This window comes from Semicossyphus pulcher, unplaced genomic scaffold (assembly GCF_022749685.1).
Source record: "Semicossyphus pulcher isolate SPU_LCO1_2020_fin unplaced genomic scaffold, fSemPul1.0.p SCAF_8, whole genome shotgun sequence".
NCBI lineage: Eukaryota > Metazoa > Chordata > Actinopteri > Labriformes > Labridae > Semicossyphus > Semicossyphus pulcher.
In genome coordinates, this window is record NW_027211759.1 from 26780852 (window position 1) to 26805568 (window position 24717).

Here is a 24717-nt window from a genome sequence, read left to right on the forward strand (position 1 = left end):
TTATACATAACATGATGTAGAATTATGATGTTCTGGAAATTATCTGCATTAATATAATCATGTTAAATAAACTTAGTGATACATGAGCACACATACCAATCATAGGTGAAAATATTCTCTATTTTGACTGAATTACAAAAACTGGAAGTGGTACGAAATGAAGAGCCATTTGAAGATCTGGCTCTTATTGCTGAGCTGAGCCAAAAGATCTGTTCACTGAAAAGAGACGAAATTTCCATCACTAGTTTGTAGTTTTAGTGGTTAAAAGAGGATAAAAATAGCATTTTAACTACTTTTACCAGCAACTCTCTTTTATGTAAAATTAACCAGTTTAACATGTAGTCCCTCCTCCCCCACACACACGGTGTAGTAGTGGTCTCAGTGTGTGTGTTTATTAGCAGCGTAGAGTAACAGTGTGTGCTGTTGTTATCCCGCTCAGGCCCCGCCCCCTACGCTTTTCCTCCGTCATGCAGGAGGAGGAGGACGGGTTACACCGGCACCTCACATCCCAGACTGGATTTACCGGACTCCACCTGTCGCGAGCGCTGCGGGCTGTTTTTTGCGTCCGTGTCGTAAGCGAATAACAACAGCGCGCGCACTGACGCAGGACGGCACGAGACACAAACACACGAGCGAGTGTTTCTGTAAAACTGATCATGAATTGATAACGAACAGGTGGACGGACAGGTGGACGGACAGCTCCAGCTTTATGTGTTTCATTATTTGCTCTCTGAGCGGAGGACGGAGGAGGAACCGACGCGCGTAGATCCGGTGGATGGTTTTATCCGCAGTGCCCCAACCGAGCAGCCGACCGGGGAGCAGGATGTCGAGGCAGCAGCAGCAGCACCGGACGCCGTTAAAACTCACCGACAGCGTGGTGGAGGTCAAGAGCAAAGTGAGTGGGGGTTAACGGGGGTGTTTGACGGTTAATAGAGGTGACAGAGAGGAGACACGGGCTCTGGTAGACGCTGCCGCTCCGTCGGCGCTTTGACAGCACCGACACGAGCCTCTGCTGTCGGATCCGTGATGTCTCTGCCTCACAAAAACACACCGACACGGAGGTTTGAACCGGGAATTCAGGAGAAATATCCGGTGTTGATGAAATGATCTCGTGCAGCAGCTGTCAGGCGGCCTGTGTTCGCCTATAAGCAGCTACCGGACCCGGGTCTGAGCCTCTGCCGCTCCGGTTCGTTCCGCATTTATTCCGCTTCCCCCTCAGAGTCAGCCTCAGCAGCCTCCTACTACTGTTTACTGCCTCATCCCATTAGGCTGCTACTGTAGTGCTGTAGTGTTACTGTAATACCGTAGGGTAGTATTAGTGTCATTAGCTTGTTTGTGTTGACATGTTAGCACACTGGCTGTTAAGGTTAGCCTATAGCTATTTAAGGAGCATACAGTGGTGGTACTTATATAAGCTAGTCTGCCACCGGTGTAGCACATATGGAAAATAGAGTACATTAATTACATGAAAACAATCGCGTTAACATTCAGTTTAATCACTGCAGGCAGCAGATGTACTGCAGTCACTGTTGGTAGTCTTGATTTAAACCCGCTCCCCGTGGCTGTGTTGTCATTGTCTCAGTCAAAGCATATTATCTGTATATTTCCTCTTTGTAAAGACTTCAGCAGCGACAGTATGTCAAAAAGAGCAGCTACAACATCACACACAGCAGTGCTTTGATAATGAACCACTGCTGTAAGGAGGTTATATTTACTACGGAGCTGTCTAACCCAGCACTGAGCTTCAGTTAGCTAACAAACTGCTGTGATTGTGTTTGCCTAAATCTGCAGGTCTGACTCGAGCAGAGTCAGGCAGTTTATTTAACCGCTCCTCTCTTTTAATGATCCATATCTATTACATGAAACCCCAGATAAATGCTCACAGCTTGACAAACAAACATAACTGTTTACCTGAGACAATTAAATGTAGTTTAAAACATTAAAACAACTTCTTTGACTCCTTCAGAGGTTTTCTTCACAACAGCCTCAAACATTTTAAAACCAACACTTGGGTTGCTTTACAGTTGAGCCAGATGGAGATGGATGTTTTTAAAACATCACAGATCAAAGAGGAAACTGACTGATTATCAATACGGTGGTCAATATAGAGACAGTTTTTAGCTGGAGCCAACAGAGCCTTTCTTACACTGATATGAGTCTGTAAGGAGGCGTCTTTCTTCAACTAAGGGCTGTATAAAAGAAGACTTCACATTTCTACACATGTATCTTTAACAGGTAACTTTATTGTACATATATGTAGTATATGGTGTTAGTGAATCAAAACTATCCTTGAAATATTATTTCAGCATAAAAGTGTTTACAGACTCTTCATTGAAATATTTATTAGCAAACAGACGTCATTAAGAGAGCTCATGCAGGACTGCAGGTGTTCTGTTATTCCACTGAGGAGCTTTTAACTGTGATGTGAATCTGTGCAGCTTACAGCAGCAAGAAAACAACATTAATATTGTTGTAAAATACAGCTTGCATTACTTCCTGCAGCCGTCACAGATCGGAATGAGATCCTGACTCATGTTCTGACTATTTCAATCATAAACAGGAAGCTGTAGATGATGCTCTATTTGTTACCTGTAATTAAGATGTGATGTAGTTGTCAGTGATGATTCTTGGTGGAGCAGTCACAGCTGCCCCACATGTAGACTCCCTGTGTCACTGACTGACATACACTCAGCGTGTGTTATGACAGCGATGTGACATGTTAGAGTCACAACACTGACACTGAAGCTCCTTCTGAGTCGCTCAGCTGAAGGCGGGTTCATGACAAACATATCATCTTCATAATGTTGTCCTGTAGATTTAAAGGTAATGAATGAATGCATGTAGGACTGTATTTAAGTCACTCGTGAGGATGTTCAGGATTGTCTCAATCAAAATCCACCACGATCAGCTGATCAGCTGATCCTGACAGTTTTTCATTTCATCACAATGAAACGACCAGGATGTGACGTGAAGAGCACAGAGAGGTTTGTGATGATGCTGGAGGAGCATCATCACAAACCCCCCCCCCCTTGTGGTGTCTGCTGGAACACAAGAGAGAGGGTCCTCCCCTCCTCCCCTCGTCTCGTCCTCCCCCTCTCTCTGTTAGTGGTGGAGGTCCCGGAGGTGTGTTCAGGAGGAGATACATGTGGCCCTGCTCTTCACCATGCTGTAGTGATCAGTATGTTTACAGTGTGTTACGTTGGTTCTGTTAGTGAAGCACTCTGGGTAAATACATCAAACCTGGCCTGGTGGTTTATTCCTGAGAATTTTATTGTGAAAAGTGTAGAGATGGCAGCTGTGTGTCTGTTCGCGGTGATAAAACAGCAGCTCCTCCTGTTTTTATTTTCAAACTATATAAAGCTGAGGCCCGATCAGAACTCTCAGCTACATCATCATCATAGATACTGCAGGATAGAGCTAGCTAGCTTAGCTTGTTGCGCTAATGGTATCCCAGCAGAAAACACTATCTGCTGTCCCCTCTCTGCAGCCGACGTCACACACCAACATTCTGATCATCTCAGTATCATCGTGTTTCTCAGCCTCCGTCAGACTTTTGGTCTCTTCTACATCAGTGACACACACATATATATTATATAAACTCTGCTTTGGGGACTGGCAGCAACACACATTTCTGTACTGTGTATGGGCTGTAGATTGTGGTGTGTTCAAGTACACTTTGTCATATTTGCTTTAATGCACACTTTTTAAAAACAGCATTAAACAGCCATATTCGATTTCTTCTTCTACAAAACATTGACTGTATTTTTAAAACGTGAGCAGGAAGGTGATCCCCTCTCCACTTTGACCATGTTCCAAAGCTTTGCCCCCAGTTCCACCGCTGGCTAACACAAGCTTGTGCATTACACTGATGAAGGAAACTCGTCCCCGCCCACAGCCCCTATAGAAAGCAGTTCCTGGTTGTAGAAAATGTTGGTGCTTCTCTTGAACCAGTTTTCCTGGCTGCGTCGGTCTTTGGCTTTCCAAACATGAAGTGATCAGAGATACGGCTCCAGACGGAGCTCCACCTCTCAAACATCTGAGTACTAGCTCCTCCCAGTCCTGTTTGGACTCAACCTTTCAGCCATCATCACCACAGAGTCTCAGACTGATGCCTGAGTTTTTGTGTCAGTGCAGAGTCTGTCCGGCTCTTCTCCAGCAGTCACACGCTCTGTTATACACAGTATAATATATAGTAATTATATTATTTAAAAAACCTGTCAGGCTGGCTGTCATGTGACCGATCGCCTGTCACGTGACCGATCGCCTGTCACGTGATCGCTCACCTGTTCATATTCAGAGCAGAACTGATGTTTGAGTCTTTATTTCCCGTCAGGTTCTATAATCTGAATCAAACAGGGTCTATTGTGGTGTTAATAATGGCTTCACGTACTCGTGCACAGTGAGGCAGCAGTCTGTTAATCCATTTACATAATTACATAAACCTGCTGTTCCCTTTGATAATCCAGTTAACTATTTCCACAGTTTAATTAGCAGAAGTAATCCCCCCCCGCCCCCCCACAGCAGTGAGCTTCCTGTTTCAGTCACACCTCACACACCTGCTATCAGCACGCCTGCACAGACACATCAGTATGTTCATGTGCAGTCACAGGTGTACTGCAGCAGGAGGAAGTTACCTGTAGGAAGGTTTTGCACCTGCTTTAAGAGAGCACGCTGCCTCAGTGATCAGACAAGAGGTGCGATAGTGAAGCACATGTTGTCGTCTGCAGGTGGAGCACACCTGCTGCACCGTCCTGCAGCTCCACAGAACAACAGACGTGTTATCAGATAAAAGTTCTGACAGATTTGAAGATTTACAGAGAGGAGCTGAAAACTACGGAAGCCCTGAGCGGACATCCACCCGTCCATCTTATTCACTCTGTTCTGAGATTCTCGCGATAACAGCGCTGCTCCACTATAACATCAGGTGATCATAACTCGTATCTCCAGAGCTGCAACATGTCCCTCACACATGTGGGCAGCATGTCCTGCTCTGTGACATCACAGTGAGCAGCCTGTGAAATGAGTTGAGATCAACTGAAATGACTCGTCATCACAGGGAAACAGAGCTAATTAAATGTATGGATGCATGTCCGCTCAGGGCTTCCTGTCCTGACTTTGAACATACAGGAGGCAAAAGGTCCTTTAATGTGCACACGAACATGGACTCTGAGCTTTGGTGGGAACAGGACAAGTCAGTGCTCCACTACACTTAGTCTGAACATCATCATATCGCATCGCTCCGTACTCACCTGTACTGCGTGCCCCTTCATGTAAATGTTCCCTTTATAGACCTTTAACTGAATGATGCTGTGTGTTGGTTAGAGATGAGTGAGATGATTGAGCATTCAAATATAAATACAGGCTACCTTCGCTTCCTCGCTGACAGGCAGTGACTGAGCTGTTATTTACATTTCACTTATTTGTTCAGGACACTCCAGAAAAGGAGATATTTGTTGTAAGCAGAATCCACGCCTGGATGATTAAAGTAAAAACGAGGATAAATCTAATATTAGATGCAAACAGCAGGATGAAGCGTCCGCGAGGCGCCCACACGTCCAGGATTACACACAGAGCTGTCACAGTCTGTTCACACTGACTCCTGCACACACAGATCACTGCGCTGTGTGTGACACGGAGGATGTTGATGTTCTCCTCTGTGGAGGTCATCCATCAGTATGTTGGTTGTTGTCCTCACCTGTGAGAGCTCCGTCAGGTGCTCCACAGTCTGCTGCATGTTTAACAGTGTTCATACTGTTTCCTCGGCGCTGTTTAAGACAAAGATTCAAGACAAAGATTCAAGACAAACATGTACTTATTACATCCTGAAGAAGACCTCCTGTAAGTCACTGCTATCAGGACCCATCGCTCGGTGTGTCAGACCAACAGGCTGCATACATTCCTTTTCTCTGCTGGAATGTGAAGTTTGGCTCAAAGTTAAATTCCTTTAAAATTCCATCAGTAGATGATTCAGGTCAGCACACACGCACACACACGCACGCAAACACACACACACACACACGCACACAGTGTTTTCTTCATTAAAAACCTGTTAGTATCTGTGTTTATGATGCTGCAGGGATCTGTCAGGAACACGCTGTGCTCAGCTTGTCATCATTCCCCTGCTGTCTCATTCACAGTCAGTGTCTCTCAGTGTTGTACAGAGCTGTGCAGCCGTCTGTCCTGCAGGTGGCTCCGACGGCGTTTCAGGGCCGCTGTGAGAAGAGTAACATTCAGTAACATTCAGAGAAAAAACATTAAAGTTCAGAGGTTAAAGTGGAAAATTTACCGAAAAAAAAGGCAAATTTATGAGATGATAGAGTCATTAGTTTGAAGAAATTCTCTGACATTAAAGTCAGTGATGTTCGAGAAACAACTGAAAGGTTTTAGCGAGCGTACGACGCCCGAGCTGGTTATCTTTGTTTTTGACTGTTTATTTTCATTTTTCACAAAACAGGAAATTCTGTGAGAAAACGTTTGATCAGAAACGTGTTCGTAAGAAAGAGATAAAATAAATAATAGAAATAGAAATAAAAATAAAGGTGATCATTTTACCAGAGCACAGACAGCAGAGCGGGTCGATCATTCGGAGCGAGGATCATGGCGGACACTCCCAAAATATTTTCCATTTCTTCTTTAACAGTTTTTCAAAAGATACGTGTGTGATCTCAGCTGGTGATCTCCACGGGTCAATAAATGAATCATAGCTACTTCTTTAATTTCACGACAGGTAAACTTACCTGATGAAGCATGTTCTGTTGCTCCTCCTCGCTCACGTGTGCCTGTGACGTCCCTGTTCACTGTGGCGTCTGGAGTGTAACCAGGCCGATCCACGCTGAAGCGACGCGGCTCCTATGAACAGTCTTTGTTTCTGGCAGATTTATGACTTCATCCTCCCGCTCGACACATCTGCAGAACCTCGTTGTGTTCTGCAGATGACCGAATCACATGTTTGATTAGTTTTGGTTCTTGTGTTTATTACATTTATACATTTAGTGTAAATGTTCCTTTAAAACCTGACTGAGTTTGTTAAGAGTTACAGATGTCTCACATGTTTCTTCTTCCTCGTCAGTTCGAGGCAGAGTACCGTCGCTTCGCTCTGAAGAGGAACGGACCCGGAGGCTTCCAGGAGTTCTACCGCCTCCTCCAAACCATCCACCGCATCCCGGGCGTGGACGTGCTGCTGGGATACGCGGACGTCCACGGAGACCTGCTGCCAATCAACAACGATGACAACTTCCACAAAGCCGTGTCGTCGGCCAATCCTCTGCTGCGGATCATCATCACCAAGAGAGGTAAGACGGGTCCGGACAGGCTGATGAAGAATATACGGAGGGAAAAGTTGGTGTCAGATAAACCTGCAGATTTTTCTCTCAGCACTCTGAGCTCAGAGCAGCTCGGGATGAAAACAGGCTCCTCTACCTGTTGGCTGTCCTGTGTGCTGCGTGTGTGTGTGTGTGTGTGTGTGTGTGTGTGTGTGTGTGTGTGTGTGTGTGTGTGTGTGTGTGTGTGTGTGTGTGTGTGTGTGTGTGTCTGTGTGAAGCAGCTGCAGGGTTCTCTTTGTTCTCCACATCAGACGTGGTTTGTTCTTCACACAGCTCCACCTGATGATTCTCTGTTTGTCTGCTGCTTTATCTCCCTGCAGCTCTCTCTCTCTCTCTCGGCCTGTTCAGATGTGTTTCTGCTTCTTCTTCATTAGTCACTTCTGTCTGCGCCCCAAACAGAGACAGACTCTGACGGATAAACACGCGTAAACGAGCAAAACACCCTCAACTACAGGTACCCCTGCTCATTTATTCCAGCGTCCTCGTCTGTGTTACACTACCTGCGCACCTGGTAGCTCATGTTTAACAGCTGCCTGCTGATGAAGACCATGAGATGTGGTTCCCTGGAACAGCTTAGAGAGAGCTGACGCTGCTTTCACATTTCTCTTGTTAAAGGAAACTCTGTAAGACGCACAGAAACTGAAGATTTAGAATGTTCAAATATATGGCACATGTTCCTCATCTAAAATAACTGTTAATATCAGTTATCATCAGTTAGAATGATCGTGGTATGAACTGGAGTCACAAACCTGTCGATGAGTCTGCTCCACATGAACATGAACGATGTCATCACACCAACATGGTTACAACCTGAACAAGGTGTTAAAGAAGAGGAAACACTCAATGTTTATTAGAACACGACACGAACACAGTCATTATTTATGATGCGTCCAAAGCAAAGGCTGCTGAACACAGCTCACACAGAGCTCCTCACAGTCCCACATGTGTACACTGATGCAACGTGTAATCATCTTCATAAACACAGTGTAACTGTTAATCTAACAAGAGTCATGTGACACTTGATCCTGAGCTGTAACTTAACCCTGTTACTCTCGCTCACTGTGAACAGGATGCACATTCCCTGCACACAATGAAATGAGCTAATAACACTTATAATAATACAAAGTCTGTGTGATGAAGGTTACGAGGTTTTCATGCAGCATATTAACAAACAGCTGGTGTGTGATCGTGAGGCTGGCACACTGCAGAGAGACAGACACAGCGCACGTCTCACGTCCAGTGTTACACAGACGCAGCAAACAGCACGGTGCTGTTACAACCAGCATCCTGATTGGTTTATCACAGAATGCATATGGTTATGTTATGATGTCATTATATTTAATATCGTTACATATATTTACATTTTATATTATTATATTAATTAAAAAGTCAGCTGTGTTTATATTTTCAGAAAGAACTTAGACTGTGAGTCGGTGCAAAGGTTTAATAAGGTTTTATATCAGTGATAATAATAACTTTATTTAAACAGCAAAGTGATAACAGGAAACAGAACAGAACCCAACCAACATGGCCGACACAGCGAGACGATACAGTACAGTCAGTATGGCGTTAAAGCAAGAGGACGAAAGATGTAAAGATGCAGCAGAGAGGAGACGGAGGGAAGCGGCATCAAAGCAACAAGAAGATTTAAATTAAATATATTGATATAAAGTAGTGAGCTCTGTCGGACGGAGGGAGTTTGTGTTCTCCTCCTGTCCTCTGCTCATCCATCATGTGACTGACTGTTACAGCGCTGCTCCTCTCTGTCTCTGTATGCTGCATAATTCATGATGTAATGATGCTGATCTGCTTCTTAGCAGGCTGCTATTGTTGTTCACAATCACAGACAGCTGCTGCTTTAATCTGATTAACTGAGAGACAAGAGGAGAAGAGGAATAACAAGAGGATTCAACATGTACACTCTGAACATCATGTTCAGGTCATGGGTTTGATTCTGCAGGCCTACCCGTCAGGACGGGATGAGATGTTTCAGGTCAAACATCTTAAACACACATGTTGAGTTAGAACTAATTAATCTCAGTGTACTTTAGACGCCCGCCTGCACCTCATTAAGGATTAGGCTGCGAGTTCGCCAACTCCAAATCTACTGACCCAATCAGTCATTTATCCCTGAGGTGTAATCCTGTTTTCCTCCTGTGTAAGACCACATTTATAACAAGGTGATTATTCACCCTTTTGTAGGGAATTTATCCGTTTTCTCAAGATTCAGAGTTATTGTTAGCATTCCTGCATCATTAGATCGGCTCTGTCGTGATGTTTCGCTGTGTGACGTGTGACGTGTTTGTGTGGATGTAAGAGGCTCTCGCAGCTTCCTGACGTCGTCATTAACCTCTGCGCTTCTCTGTCAAACACACAGTTAATTTATTTAGCTTTGTTCTCTGTCCCTAAATCCTCATCACTTTCCTTCACTCCCTCTGACCTGCACTCTGTGTGTGTGTGTGTGTGTGTGTGTGTGTGTGTGTGTGTGTGTGTGTGTGTGTGTGTGTGTGTGTGTGTGTGTGTGTGTGTGTGTGTGTGTGTGTGTGTGTGTGTGTGTGTGATAGAGAGAGAGTGCTAGCAGCCCATCTGGTGCTGTAAGCCATTAGCCACTGAGTGGGATTATCTTACTCTAAAAGACTTCATCAATCATATCGGCTCCACTTACTGTGCGTGTGCGTGCGCCTGCGTGTGCCTGCGTGCGTGTGTGTGTGTGTGTGTGTTGGATGTACACAATACAAACTGTGTGAGAGGCTTACACGGACGAGGTGAGTCTTTCAGTGCTGCAGCGACAGGCGGGCAACAGTCTCATCCTGTATCAGTATTACTGCCGTATCCATGGCAACAGTCTCATCCTGTGTTGGTACCACAGTGGTAGTCATGGTAACAGTTTGGCAGTGGTAGTTTTGCAGAGTCTTATAGACAGAAGCACAACATTAGTATGAAAACAGTGTTTGTAACTTTGTCTTCATGTAAAGTGTCTGATGAAGTCTCGTGTTAGAGAACTTCAACACACTGTTGATCTTCATTGTCACAAAGTTAAGTTAGTAAATCTTCACAGGCTGTGATGAAGATGAGTTTAAACTTTATTTACACATTCATGCCGATTCGTTAGCGTCCTGTTGAAGGTTCACATCACAAGCTCTGGGACTGAAGAGAAGCTGATGTACCTGTGCTGAAGAGATTTGTGTGTGTGTGTGTGTGTGTGTGTGTGTGTGTGTGTGTGTGTGTGTGTGTGTGTGTGTGTGTGTGTGTGTGTGTGTGCGCATGTGTGTGTGACAGATTGTGAGATAGAGAGAGAAAAGAAAGGATTGAGAGAGAGAAGGAGAAAAGAGCAGGTTTTATCTTCTTCATGCCAGAGGGTGTTAGAGGAATGACTTTCCAGAAATAACACACACACACACACACACACACACACACACAGATGAACACAAAGAATAGAAGCACAGCTGCTGACATGATGTATGTGTGAATGTGTACTTATATAATGCTCCAGCTGTAAGTGTCACATCTCTGAGGGACGGCGAGGCGGGTATAGACGGCTGAAATATCTGTGTACAAGCTGACGAGAGGAGGAGGACATTAAATATTAATACACAGGAGGAGGTGCAGGGAGGAGGAGGAGGAGAGAGGCAGGAAGAGGACTCTGTGTCTTCTGTCTGTCACGCTGCCATCACAAGAATTCATCTAATGAGTAGAAGCTGGAATGAAGTGCTGCAGTCACACTTGTGACATGAGGAGACAGTGTGTCAGGGTTAGACATGGTCTGCACAGAGTCTGTGAGCTCTGACAGGAGGAGAGAGGAGGAGAGAGGAGGACAGAGGAGGACAGAGGAGGAGAGAGGAGGAGAGAGGAGGAGAGGAAGAGATAAAAAGGTTCTATTTTAATTCTCCATCTTGGAGGAGACTCTGCCCGCTTGTAAGTCAAATACACAATTTATAAACTCAGGTGTTCTATAAATAAAACCTTTAAAGGGGAATTCTGGATTTTTCAGGCCCAGTTTCTACATGTGTTAGTGCAGAAATGATAAAACACACACACACAGACAGACAACCTGTCACGCTCACACTCACACCTACGGGCGATTTGGAGTCACCATTGAACCTAACAAGCATGTCTTTGGAATGAGGGAGGAAGCCGGAGAACCTGAAGGGAACCCACACATGCACGAGGAGAACATGCAGACTGCAAACAGAAAGGCCCACTACGTCAGAACCGGGAATCGAACCAGGGACCTTCTAGCTGTGAGGCGACAGCGCTAACCACTGCACCACCGTGCAGCCTGTTTTCTTGATGGTTTCATGTCCATCAGTCAGACGAGAGGCATATTAAAACTCTTCAGTGGCTCGTTTATTGAGGAGAAGCTGCAGTCTGACCAGGTTTCTAAATGTAACGGGGATTAAAACAAACAGCTCCTGACCCTGCTGCGTTAGCTTGGCATGTGGATTTGTTTGTTCGCGTGACTGAAAAGGGAAACACAAAAACTGGGTCACATTCTGCACCCTAAACTTAAGCACAGTGAGCACAGGAAGGTCCTGCATGCTTCTCACAGGAGGTCTCATTAAGATCATTACTGTGTGAAAGAGGAGCGTGCAAATAGTTTAATAAGGTGCATCCTCTGCACGGGTTCAAGTGACATCTGTAAGATCTCACCATGTTTAGGTCTCCATGAAACAGCTAGCAGCACTACTCGATTCAGCAGGTGTACATGTATCCACAAAGTTAGAGAGGAGTTGGTGCACATGAAGAACGGTGTTTAAAGTAGCTCATAGAACTGAAGATGACGTACAGTCGTTTTCCTGACTCGCTTTTGGTAACCTGCAAAATTTACAGTCAGGTTGGATGGACCTGAAAATTGAGTCATCAACACTTTAATGTTTCACAGGAAACTCTAATATCCCAATAAGAACACCAATTTGTCATTTGCAGCAAGATATGAATATTTGGCTAGATTAAAAACAACAGAGACGCTTTAAAAAGTAGAGACAGCAGCGAGGATAGAGTCCTGTTCTATCTGTGAAAGAGACGTGTGATACTGTGCGTCTGTGTCGTCAGCAGGTGGCACAGTAAGGGTTAATAAAACCACGCCCTCACAGCAGAGCGAGCTCTTTGTCTCCTGTAGTGCCCTCTCTCTCTCTCTCTCTCTCTTTCCCCCCTCCCTCTCTGTAACCCCGAGCTCACTGTAGACCTGCACATTCAGCCATATGGAGACCCACTGCGCTCCAGATGGTGGGCTGCAGAGTGAGGTCACTGTAACACACACACACACACACACACACACACACACACACCAGTTAATGAGAGGTGCAGACACAGATATGGGTCAGACAAACACAGAGACAGATTATAACGTGACAATATGCACATTATATTGATTGAACGGTGATCTCATGTTATTGATCAGTCACTGCATCGGTGTGTGCTGCTGCTCGGCCCCTCAATAAGAACTATAGAACACTAGTAACACCTGAAGTCTCTTCTCATTCATACATTTAGATCCTGCTCATTTTGACCTTTTAACTGGATGAAGGTTTAAGTTATCAGACGTCTGGATCTGAAGTTATCAGAGAAACAGGCAGAGCTGACGTTAGCGCTTGCTCAGCTAGCAGCCCCCCTGACATATGGTGTCTGTTTGAAAGCACCAGAGAGAGAGACAGATGCTGAGCATGAAACTGCTTTATTACGTTTTTTTTACTAACTTTATTTACTCCGTGTCTTTGTTTCGCAGAGTAGGAGACCTCTGTGGGTAAGACTTAACCACTGCGGTCTGATCAGGGTTAGCAGCAGCTCGGCCCACAGCCCCCCAGGACCCGCTGTGTTTGGCAAAGAGTGCTTAAAAAACACAGACTTTATTAAATTAAACCGCTTTGTTCTGTGTGTTCTCACCGATGTTAATAATCTTTACCCAGAAAAAGAATACAGCCTTAAACATGTGTGATACACAGCCATCAAAGTAGCAGTTATAAGTCAAACTAATGTAACTGATCCATAATCAATGACTTCCTGTTGATAGTTGAGTGCAAAGAGTACATGAAAGCTACCGGTGGAAATAGTGCTGCAGATGTAGCATGTTCTTATTTTATTATTGACTGGCCCTCTGCAGGTGAGTCTGCTCTCAGTGTCTGACACAGGTCAGAGGTCAGATAGTCAGTGGTTCTCAGTGTCTGTGAGCTGATAAACAAACTGACCTGACAGCTGTAACAGAATCATCACATGATGTTTACTCTGATACTCCTCCACAGTTGATGTTGGAGGTATGAAACACTGATCTCTGTTGACTTTATGAATATATATTATTATTATGGTTTCAGCTGCCACAGAGCATAAATACACACACGCACACACACACGCACACATGCACAAGCACACACACACACACACACACACACACACACACACACACACACACACTGTAGTGTTTGTATCTTCATGAGGATCCTGTATTCAGACCTTCACGATCACCTCGTCGTACACTCAGTTTTCAAATCAACACCTGCACAGTGACTTCACTCTGAAAACACGCTCTGACTCGGAGGTTAAATTCTGAGAGAAACACACAGACACACACATTTCATGTATATAGTCAGATCTCATTACACACTGTAAACACACACACACACACACACACACACACACACACACACACACACACACAGCAGGCTGTGCTGAGACCACATGGGAGGAAACAGGCAGTAGATATGGTCGACCTTTGAACTTCTGTTTTCTATAACAAATGTAACATTTCATAACCGTTAATAGTGACAAACTGGAATCCTTCTGTAGAGATTGTGTGAAGGTGTTCAGACCAACAGGGAAGCTGATGAGATGAAACCAAATATAAAGCAAAGACACAAATGAGACAAATCGTTTCCTCGTTCATGCAAGCTGATTTTTAAAAATAGAAGAAATCATGTGACACTGTGCCATGAAAGCCTGTCCCGAGGCTCCGTCAGAAAATGTCAAACCAAACTCCAGTCAAAAAACAGTCATTTTAAAGTAGTAGTAGCATAACCAGCATCCTGATGTAGTTCTCTCAGCATCCTCTCAGCCTGTTTATTGTCATTAAATCTCAGTAACATCTGTTTGTTTTGGCTTCATAGCGCTGTAGTGAGACAGATCTCAGCCCACGTGTGACTTGCTAGATACAGTGAAACTGCCACTCAGCGGAGACAGATGGACAGGCGCTCCACAGCTGACACAGAACGCCGGTAGTTGGTGTCCATCAGAGAAATCCTGGTACTGATCCGAGCTAACAGCTCATCACACTGGGCACTGGTCAGCCTGAAGGAGCTGGAAGCAGCAAGAGAGTTCATCAGACACAGATCAGGAGGAGGAGGGGAGGTTAACCAGCTGTGTGAGAGGACAGGTGATGTTAGGAACGCAGACAGGATGGAGTTTAGTTTCTGACAGATCTGGAAGAGTTATCAGCTGATTGTGTTAAAAAAACGTTTGAGTAACTCGAGAGGAAATCAGGTGTGAAACATAGAAGCTGTTTATCAGGACAAAGAGTGCTGTTGTTTGGATGACACCTTTGTTTATGATGCTCTCCGGGATCAGACTGAACATTCAGGAGCCTCCAACAGTACAGCAGGACAACATGGGATTATCATGTTAATCAGACTGTGGTGAAACACTGCACTACAGGACGCAGGCTGGTTCCTACTGGAGAGGAGAAGCCTCCAATATCTTTCTATCAATCTACAGTGTGTGTGTGTGTGTGTGTGTGTGGGTGGGTGTGTGTGTGTGGGTGTGTGTTCAGAGGGGCTTAGCATTGTCTGTGCCTTCAGGCTTCAGTCTGGTCCTTCCTGCTGAGGTTCTGTCTGTCAGGAAACACACACACAGACACACACACAGAGTGTGTGTGTCTGTATCTGATGTGTGTGCATTTGTGTGTTTTCTCATTAATGCTGCTTTGCGTTGGTCGATACCACTTCTCAGAGTGACCTAATGCATGCACACACACACACACGCACACACACACACCTACACACACACACACACACACACCCACAGTGTGTGACAGACAGAAAGAATGCAGTGTGAGGAATGCAGCAGGTCAGGTATTTGTCTCCAGCAGAGAAGCTGTCTGCACTCCGTTTGCTCTTCTTCGTTTCTGACTAAATAAAAGCCCGGTATGAGACTTTAATTAATGTGTGTGTGTGTGTGGGTGTGTGGGTGTGTGTGAGACATGCTTCCTGTTGCTCTTTTTCATTCATTTTCACCACATCTGTCCAACAGAGGAGAACAGAGTAAACCTCATTAGTGTGTTTAAGACTGAGATTCAGTCATTCATGCAGGTGTATTTACCTGAAGCAGGTACACAGTTAAAAGTTTGTGTGTGCGTGCGTGCGTGCGTGTGTGTGTGTGTGTGTGTGTGTGTGAGAAGTTAATTCAACTTCAGTCTCTAAATAGCAGACAGGAACACACAGTGTGTGAGTGTCTCCAGTAGATGTGTTCATCCTGCAGCAGTGAAACAGGCTGTAATGTCTGCAACAAAATCCTTGATAGGTCAAAGGTCGTCCACTAAAAGTTCTTGTTGTTTCCACTGACAGGCTCAGATTCTAAGTGTGTGACAACATGACAGAAAGGATCCCTACAGAGATAGACCTTTTTGTTACAGAGGAAGATGATTGTTTTAACCACAGACAGACGTTACATCGCTCTCTGCAGACACACCAGACTCCATTGATAAAAACACTGATTTTAACAGCTGCTGTCTACGTCAGCCTCCATTAGTTAGTTTGTGTTAAAACCAACCATAGAAAGCAGCAGTCGTCAGGACTCTGCAGGGCTTTTTACAGGCAGATCACACTCAGGTGTCTTCCTGCTGGTTCTTATTTTAATATTTAGTCGTAAATATAATTTAGGCTTGTTTTTCTCTGTTAACTGTTCTGAGACACCCATTGTGAACTGAGAACCTGTCTCTTTGTCTTCGCAGGGTAATACATGTTGAGGATATTTGGTAAAAACAGTGAATTATTTATGAAGTCCTTGAGGAGCTGCCAAGCTGAAGAGCTCCATTTAAATCCTAAATGAACTCTGACTCCCATGAGGCTCCTTCAGAGCTCTTCATGAGCCTCCACCTTCAGTCACACCCCATCAGTTACATCACAGCAGGTGCACACAGGTTTTATTCAAATAGTTTGCAAAGGCTGAGGAGGAAGCTGGTTGGCTGATCACTGACAGGTTGTTTTGTTTGGCTCTGGGTTCATAGCAACAAAGGAAACAGCAGACAGATGTCTGTCTGAGCTGTGTCTGATGCCCAGTGTGCTCCAGCTTTAATTACACTACAACTAAAGCAGGTAGTCTCTGTTTGATTTCATGTTCCTGCAGCAGGATGGAGGTGATTATTGATCACAGGATGTGGTGATAATTAAATACACTCAGTCAGTCACGTCACTGCTCTCAGAGCACTCAAACAGCTCAGCCAGTCACAGAGGAGGAAGAGAGGGAAAGCTCAACACAATCAGATTCTCCTGTCAATCAGTGGGACATCCTGTCTCCGTGGAAACAGTCGAGTCCTAACTTTGCTGAGTCTTCTTCAACTAGTCTTCTTCAGCTAGTCTTGTTCAGCTAGTCTTCTTCAACTAGTCTTCTTCAGCTAGTCTTGTTCAGCTAGTCTTGTTCAGCTAGTCTTCTTCAACTAGTCTTCTTCAGCGAGTCTTGTTCATCACAGTGTGAAACAAACTTTTGCTGTCACTGTTGATTTTAAAGTAATGAATCTGTTTATCTGGAGGAGAGTAACAGTGAGAGACGAGGCAGATGCATGTTGTGTCTTTACTCTGCAGCACAGTGAAGCTGCTTGTGTTCATGTGAAGGCTTCAAGTTGAGCTTCAGATGATCAGGGATGCTCGATGGATCCACTTCTGGTCAGCGCACCACTTAACATGAAACACTGAGCTGTTAGCTGTGGTCACTCTGCTCCTGCCTCTGAATCAGCAGCAGATCCAACGTGTCTCCACCTACTTGTTTAAACACAGCGGCACACACACGTGGTGACGGTGCAGACCCGGTGACAGCCAATGCCAGCGGAGGAGCAGAGGAACTGTCGAAACACACTCATGCATTCATGTCATAAATACACTACAAGTCAAAAGTTTGGACACATTGTCTCAGACAAGTGAATGTGACTTCAGGAAGCTTCTGTAGAGAGTTTGATTGACGACCTGTCATCCAGGAAACATGCTGGTTTACTCTGCTGAAGTGATTGAAGCAGAGGCAGAGAGATGTCCAGCTTTATTAACTGTGTCTGTGACTGGTTGTGAGTCAGAAGTGAAACATGCAGAGACAGAAATGAGAGGATTAAATGTGAGTCACACTTTAACCTTTCAGTCCGACCCCGATCATCCTGATCCTGAGACACAGCAGTGTTTAAAGATGCTCCCACAGAGGCCATCGCTCAGGAGTAATCCACAGTGCGTGTGTGTGCGTGTGTGAACCTAAAAGAAGGAGACAAAAGAAGCATGTGCTGCAGCTGAACAACAACGATGGGATTACAGAGATTAAATCAGTCAGTGTTTAATCTGCTTCAGATTTTAACCAGAGAGCGCGACCTGCAGCTCCATCACACACACGGGCTCCCTGAAGGCTTCAACAGTCCATATGAATCCCAGACAACATGTCATGTACGTTTTTACTTTTACTTTCAGGACAGATTAGTTTCCCCCTGTCGAATGTCTGAGGTGACTATGTGATGATAATACAGACATGCACGTTGTTAGAAAGAGAGTGTCCTGGAGTGTTCTTGTTATTTCTGCTGGCCTTTATTTACCTGAAGCACAGAGACCCGGGCCTTTAGACGGCGCTTTGGATGGTAGCTCACTCTGTCGGGGCTTCTGTGGAGGCGTTCCACAATAAAGGCCCTCTGACTGTGACAGTATGCTCATTCCCCTCCTCGCAGGCTTTTAATCTGAAGCAGAAGGAAGGAGGTGTTCCTGACAGCAAGGTAGCAGCACCTGAAACCTGAGAGGAGGAGAGACTGGAGCTCATTAGTGAAAGGAACCTGTGAGCAGCAGGGACAGGGTTCCTCTGTGTTACTCTGTGTGGAGATGTTTACTGTGATGCTTTTATCATGAACATACAGACCCTCATGTTTAATGTTTATTTTAGCAGCCATTATTTGAAGCTTTTATTTTGAAATTCAGGATGCCAACTATGACAGCAGTCATTTCTAAGGGAAGTTTGAAGTAGTGTTAATACATATTTAAATCTGTTTTAACATTTCTAGTTTTATTTAACTTGTTAAAGTTTTGTTGGTAGGTCGAAGAAAAGTCTGATTCTTTGTGCTGATCTCTTCGGCTCTCTGTGAGCTCGTCTCTCAGCTGATCATTGATGAGAGATCAGGATAAATAAACTCAGAGACACAGAGATGTGAGCGCAGTGAGGGTGAAATTAGAAAACGATGTGAGCGCAGTAATCATAATATATCAGAGTTGCTCTCACACACAGGCAGAGTCCTGATATGAAACGTGACGCACAGAATAATATTGTTGGACTGAACTGTCTGAATGTTCGTCCAAACACAGAAGAAGGAAAATATTCAGACGTCCTGTTCCACTTGATTAGATTATAGAGATAAACCTGGGCTGGAGCTCAGAGTGTGTGAGGGTCTGTCACACACACACACACACACACACACGCACACACACACTGGATTCTGATCAGTTCAGTCTGAAAACCTGGATCTCCGTGAAGGTGATCGAGTCCCTGCTGTTGTTCCTTTAATTGAACTTTGACCTCCTGTTTGTTACGCTCAGTTGAACACTGCACATCAGGACTGCACGAGTATGTCCAAAATGATACTCCTGTTATTATTAAACACAGTATATATGAGGGTGATACAGTCCAATAACTTGCTGTATGTTGTGTTAGCCTGCAGCAGCTTAGCATCAAGTGTAACTTTGATGATGGTCTGCAGACCTGTTCACCTTTGAACCTTTGAATTCTTCCCTTTAATCACTAAAATGTTCCCTGTCAGTTGTTAACATATCAAAGTATGACTGACGTGTTTCCTCTTTCTGTGTGTCTCCGTGCAGAGGACGAACCCGTCGTTTTTGGCACCAACTCCCTGCAGAGGCGTAAGAAGGGGCTGGGTCTAACGGGCCTGCGCACCACCGGCTCAGGCTCCACCCACTCCAAGAACAAACCGGGCCTGATGATTGGTCTGCCACAGAACTTCAGACAGATCTCGTCCATCATCGACGTGGACATCCTCCCTGAGACGCACCGACGGGTCCGACTCCACAAACACGGCACCCACAAACCGCTGGGCTTCTACATTAGGGACGGGGTGAGCGTGAGGGTGACACCGCAGGGCGTCGAGAAGGTGAGGTCAATCACTTCCTGTTTGAGATCACATGAAGATTACACTGATTACCTGAGTATGACTCACCAAACATGAGGAGGAACAGGAAGTGTTCTCTGAGATGTGATAGAAACTGTTCAGGAGGACGACAGCTTTGTTTGTGTAACGTGAGTTTAGTGATGAACGTCTGAAGACACCGTTATGTCCTCAGGAGTCTCTGGTTCCTCACTTGTCTCAGCTTCTCTTCTCATCCTGACAAAAATATCTAAACTTCTTTTTCTGCTGAGATATTTATTTATTATTTCATTTAGACTCGAAGTCTTTCAGAGACTCGACTGATGTAAACATGCTGACAGAGAAGCTGAACCCACCGGCCTTCTGTTTGTGCCCTGATTGGTTTCATTGGCTCATTTCACAGAGACGGCACAGCATCAATAAACATGGCTGCACACAGTGTAACTCAAGGCTACTCTCACCTGTAGCTCATGAAGAGATACGTTATAGTTAACAAAGAATGTGCCGTCCTGTGAGCTATTCATGCTAATTGTAGCTAAATGCTAAAGACTTCAGTCTTTCACTTGATAATGAGTAACACAGGGTGACACTGATCGCAGGGGTTAGCCTTGATCGTTTACATCTTCCTGTTTAAGTGAATCTAAAATCAATCCAAACTAGCCGGAGCAGAACTGACTGACATTAACCTCGAGGCTGCGCACGCTTACGGAGAGACATGGTTCTGTTGTTCACAGAGTTATTACTGTGCAGGTCAAATGTTGGTTCTATTAGTTTGATATAATAATAATGTACAGCTTAAACTCAGAATACCTTTACAAGGAATCTGACATGAACAGATGCACACTGTATTAACATGCCGTGTCATAGATTGGATGAGTTGTAGAACATGTGTCAGAAAGCTGTAACTTGTATCGTCTCCTCCTGCAGGTTCCAGGTGTGTTCATATCTCGTCTGGTGCGCGGCGGGCTGGCTGAGAGCACGGGGCTGCTGGGAGTCAACGATGAGATCCTGGAGGTGAACGGGATCGATGTGGCGGGAAAATCTCTGGATCAGGTAAAGTCACAGAGTGCACACCTGCACAGGTGCAAACAGATTTTTCATAAAGTTTTTTTGTTTGTATGATCAATCATGAACTTTGTTCTCTTAAAAACACACCAACTAATCATTGATGTCAACATTTTAATCACATGAATATATTTGTAAAGATGTTTTGGCCACATGTGCTCGTTTTGATCCTTCAGTTTATTTTAACTGTAAATTACAAAATCTTTTTTTGCCAGATTTAAATTCAGATTTTAGTTTTCATGATAAAACGAGCAGAATGAAAGATGCTGCGTATTTAACAGTCAGAGGGACGGACAGATCACTGACACACAAACTGTTTGTTGCTAACATGTTTTTGTTGCTAACATGTTTTTAGCAACATTTGTGATGCAGCTTTTATGCATGATGATCCCACCGACATGAAGTGATGCTTTTACCTGCACATTTACACCTGGAGACCAGCTGATTGTCAGGCTGCAGGTTCCACATGTCAGACTGTCCAGAAGAAGGAATCTGTGATTGATGTGATGGACTCCTCACAGAGCTGATTTGTCTTCCTTCAGAGCTCACATGGTCTCTTTGTATTCCAGGTGACGGACATGATGGTGGCCAACAGTCACAACCTCATTGTGACGGTGAAACCGGCCAACCAGAGGAACAATGTGGTGCATCGTGGGAGTAAGACCTCGATGGGGAACTCAGGTTCTGTGGGCTCAGCTGGCTCTGCGGGATCCGCTCTGTCACATGACTCTCCAAGCCCCGCCTCCCAGAGCAACCCCATCACTGCCAGGTACCACATGGACGGACAGGGAGAGAGAGAGTGTTTAGAGCGAGCGCATGTATCATGTTTGAAATGTTTTATAGGTTATTAATCTGTAATAACTATTTGCTTGTCGTATGTTGTTACCACAGCAACAGCATCGCAGAGGGCGACAGTGACGATGACGACGATGATGGCGACCTCATCCTGGAGAATGACTGCCTGACGCCCTTTGACCCCCAGACGGTAACCAACAGCAACAACACCAACCTCAACAGAGACTCACCTGGCACCAGGTCGCTCAACTCCTCTGTGGTTAGGCCCCTCCCACAGAGCATCTCATTGCCCAATAGCGTCGGAGCATCCCTGAGTGACAGCTCTGTGATGATGTCCAATCACAACGGAAACCCCGCCCACACGTCCAGCAGTCAGGAGAGCATGAGAGAGGACGGCAACGTAATAACACTGTAACCATGACGACACTGACAGGATTATGGGATGTTTTAACCACACAGTGCTGTTACGATGGCGATTATAGATGTCTGTTTCGTTGTATTGTGGGCGGAGCCTGAACTGTGACAGCTCCTCCCCCTCCAGCCTCAGTGGATCTTCACACAGACAGTTTGTGTCTGAGGTAACGTACAGCTGAACATCCACCTGAGGACACGATTGAACATGTTTACTGATCATTGAAGACTCAGAGAGATCAATAATTGTAAGAAAGATTCTCCAGATTAAGATTGATGTCATCATATTTAAGAAATCACCTGAACTCTAAGATAGATTTTTATAAACCTGCAGCTGCACCATCAGAGACGTGATCATCAGAGCAGCAGAGCTCACCTGTGAAACAACCAACCAATGACAGATCAATACAAGTAAACATTAAGGGCTCAGCTCGGAGGCACGCAGAGCTCACACATTAGGCTTGTTCGAGATGAGCGAGGCCTGCGCAGAATCGATCGCCGCCTTGCCAAGCACATCACACGACGGTTAGATTGTTGTCCGACTTGCTCTGAAAACCCGACTGCGCGAGGCGGCCGCAGTTTTCAGGGCCAGGTGCCGCAGTTGCTCTCCACTGACTGCACAACGCCGTGCATGATGGGAAACGACTTGCTCTGGTTTGAGTGAAGCGCCTATTGGCTGAAAAAAGCTTTGACACCCCCCACAAGGAAGTGATGAGACTTCTGTCTGATTCATCATTATGCATTAAACTTCATGAAGCATCAGACAGACACCAAACGGGTTTATCAAAGTACTGTCATTCACAATGCGATGCTTCACTCATTCCTCATGGACGCTGTCTTAATAAACATTTCTGCAATGGCGTTTACATCGTGATCAAAAGCCCTGAATAAAATATAATGAGAACTTAATATTACATCCAATTAAAATAATGATAGTAATAATAAAAACAACAACAACTGAAGACTTTATTCACTTACATTTACAGGGAGGTGTTGGTATTATGCTTGACGAGGCGAGCAGCAAACTTACCAACAAAGAAGTGTCCGACTTTATGACTCCTCCCCCGACTGCAATCGGCTACTCTCGCCTGTTGTCGAGGCGAGCCGGCAGTCATCTCGAACAAGCCTATTCTCTTCACCTGCCTGTAGGTGTGTTTGTGTTAAGCACAGAGTGCAGGTGCAAAGGTGAGGGGTTCCAACTGGGATGTTTGATCAGACAGAGGTCGTAGTCCGTCAGTTTGCAGGTGAAGTCGACACCCACAGAGCAACACCTGCAGAGCAACACCTCCAGAGCATGCACAGAAAGTTTAAATCTGTCAGAGTGATTGAGTCATTCATCAGTCCTCTGTTGCTTAAAGTTTCAGACGTGTAGAGGCAGATAAAAAACATCTGTACGTCTGCAGCCTCAGAAACTAATCGCCATCGCCTGACTATGATTTAGCCTCTGGGAGCGACGGAGGATTTTCTGGGGTTTCCTGTGAGTGATAAAAAGTTATCAACGTATGAGACAAAAGTGGAGTTTGATCTACGACTGGATGGTTATCTGCACCCAGACACCTGTTGTATAATGAACACAATGATATATATGGTATGATAACCAATGGGTGCTGTGATTACATGTCGGCAGATGGGACCTCTCTTTTACTCTCCACACACATAAAATCCATACTGAAACCTGATTGGTCAATGCAGATATCTAGTTATAAATGGAAGTACATCCCCACACCCTCTGATCATCACCCCCTCCGGCCTGTCTGCACTCTGCGCTGCTGCACAAACATGAACGTGCACAGCAGGTGGACGCTCTCTGACCCGCTCGCCGCTCTCACAGTGATGACAGAGTCCCTGTGACGTGCTGGAGACACAGCTAAGCTTGTCACCAGTTAAAGTGAGACAAAAGGATTTAATCTGCAATACTTTCCTTTTTTAATTTTATTGTAATTATTGAGATTTTTTAATCATCATGAATCATTAAATTTTATATATATGGGTTTTCTGAAGTGTGTATGAATAAAGAGATGGGACATTACTGAGCAGGTGGTCAGTTCTGCTGCGCTGAGTTTACTGTCATACAGGCGTTACTATGGAAACACATTTAGTGTCATTATTGCGACTTTAAAATCATTTGCTGTCATGAAGAAACAGGATGTGAGGAAGGAAGTGAACATGCTTTATGACTTTCACAATAAACGTAAGAATCTCAGCTATTAACCATCAGGTCTGTGCGCAGTGCATTATGGGAAACAGAGGCACACAGACTTTTGCTATAGTCTTATCTGGGTCATATAATCCTGTGTGTGTGTGTGCGTGTGCGTGCGTGCGTGCGTGCGTGCGTGCGTGTGTGTGTGTGTGTGCGTGTGTGTGTGTGTGTGTGAGCTCTGGGGGTATTGCCTTACAGTCAGAGATGAGGGCTGCACTCTTTGTTTACGTTCCTCCTCCGTCTCTCGTTCTGCTTCCTGTTACACACAAACATTTTCCCTGACTGTCACAGCGAGTCAGTGTCACCATGTTGTTTACAACATCAGCTGATCGATGTTTGACATGAAGTGATCATAAATCTGTCACAGGGGTGATCCGGCCTCCCGCTTGAGTTTCTCAGATATCAGGAATATAAACAGTTTCAGTCTCACAGAGCTCCACAGTCTGCTCGTGCTCAGTGTCCTCTGTCCGCCATGTTGCTCTGATCCTGAACAGAACAGCTCTCGTGCCCCTGTGGAGGCTAAAAGGAAACCCTGTTTGAAGCCATTTAACACACTGACACAAATGTCATTTACAGCAGGTACAAGGATCACATTTTGGCCGTCTCCA

General features: G+C 45.0%; 1 protein-coding gene across 1 annotated transcript; it reads left to right on the forward strand.

Annotated features, from left to right (window-relative positions):
* The first annotated feature begins 575 nt into the window (after positions 1-575).
* pard6a (par-6 family cell polarity regulator alpha) lies at positions 576-22831 on the forward strand. The gene is made up of 6 exons (XM_069686436.1): positions 576-895; positions 7070-7292; positions 19355-19644; positions 20566-20691; positions 21273-21472; positions 21595-22831. Exons 1-6 carry the CDS (start codon positions 776-778, stop codon positions 21911-21913), a joined length of 1278 nt encoding a protein of 425 aa, XP_069542537.1. The 5' UTR covers positions 576-775; the 3' UTR covers positions 21914-22831.
* The last annotated feature ends 1886 nt before the right edge of the window (positions 22832-24717 follow it).

Excerpts from the sequence above, each read along its gene's own strand:
- pard6a (XM_069686436.1), top strand. The coding sequence starts at position 776 with ATGGTTTTATCCGCAGTGCCCCAACCGAGCAGCCGACCGGGGAGCAGG. Across the intron at positions 896-7,069 it reads TGGTGGAGGTCAAGAGCAAA|TTCGAGGCAGAGTACCGTCG; the intron begins GTGAGTGGGGGT and ends CTTCCTCGTCAG. Across the intron at positions 7,293-19,354 it reads GATCATCATCACCAAGAGAG|AGGACGAACCCGTCGTTTTT; the intron begins GTAAGACGGGTC and ends GTCTCCGTGCAG.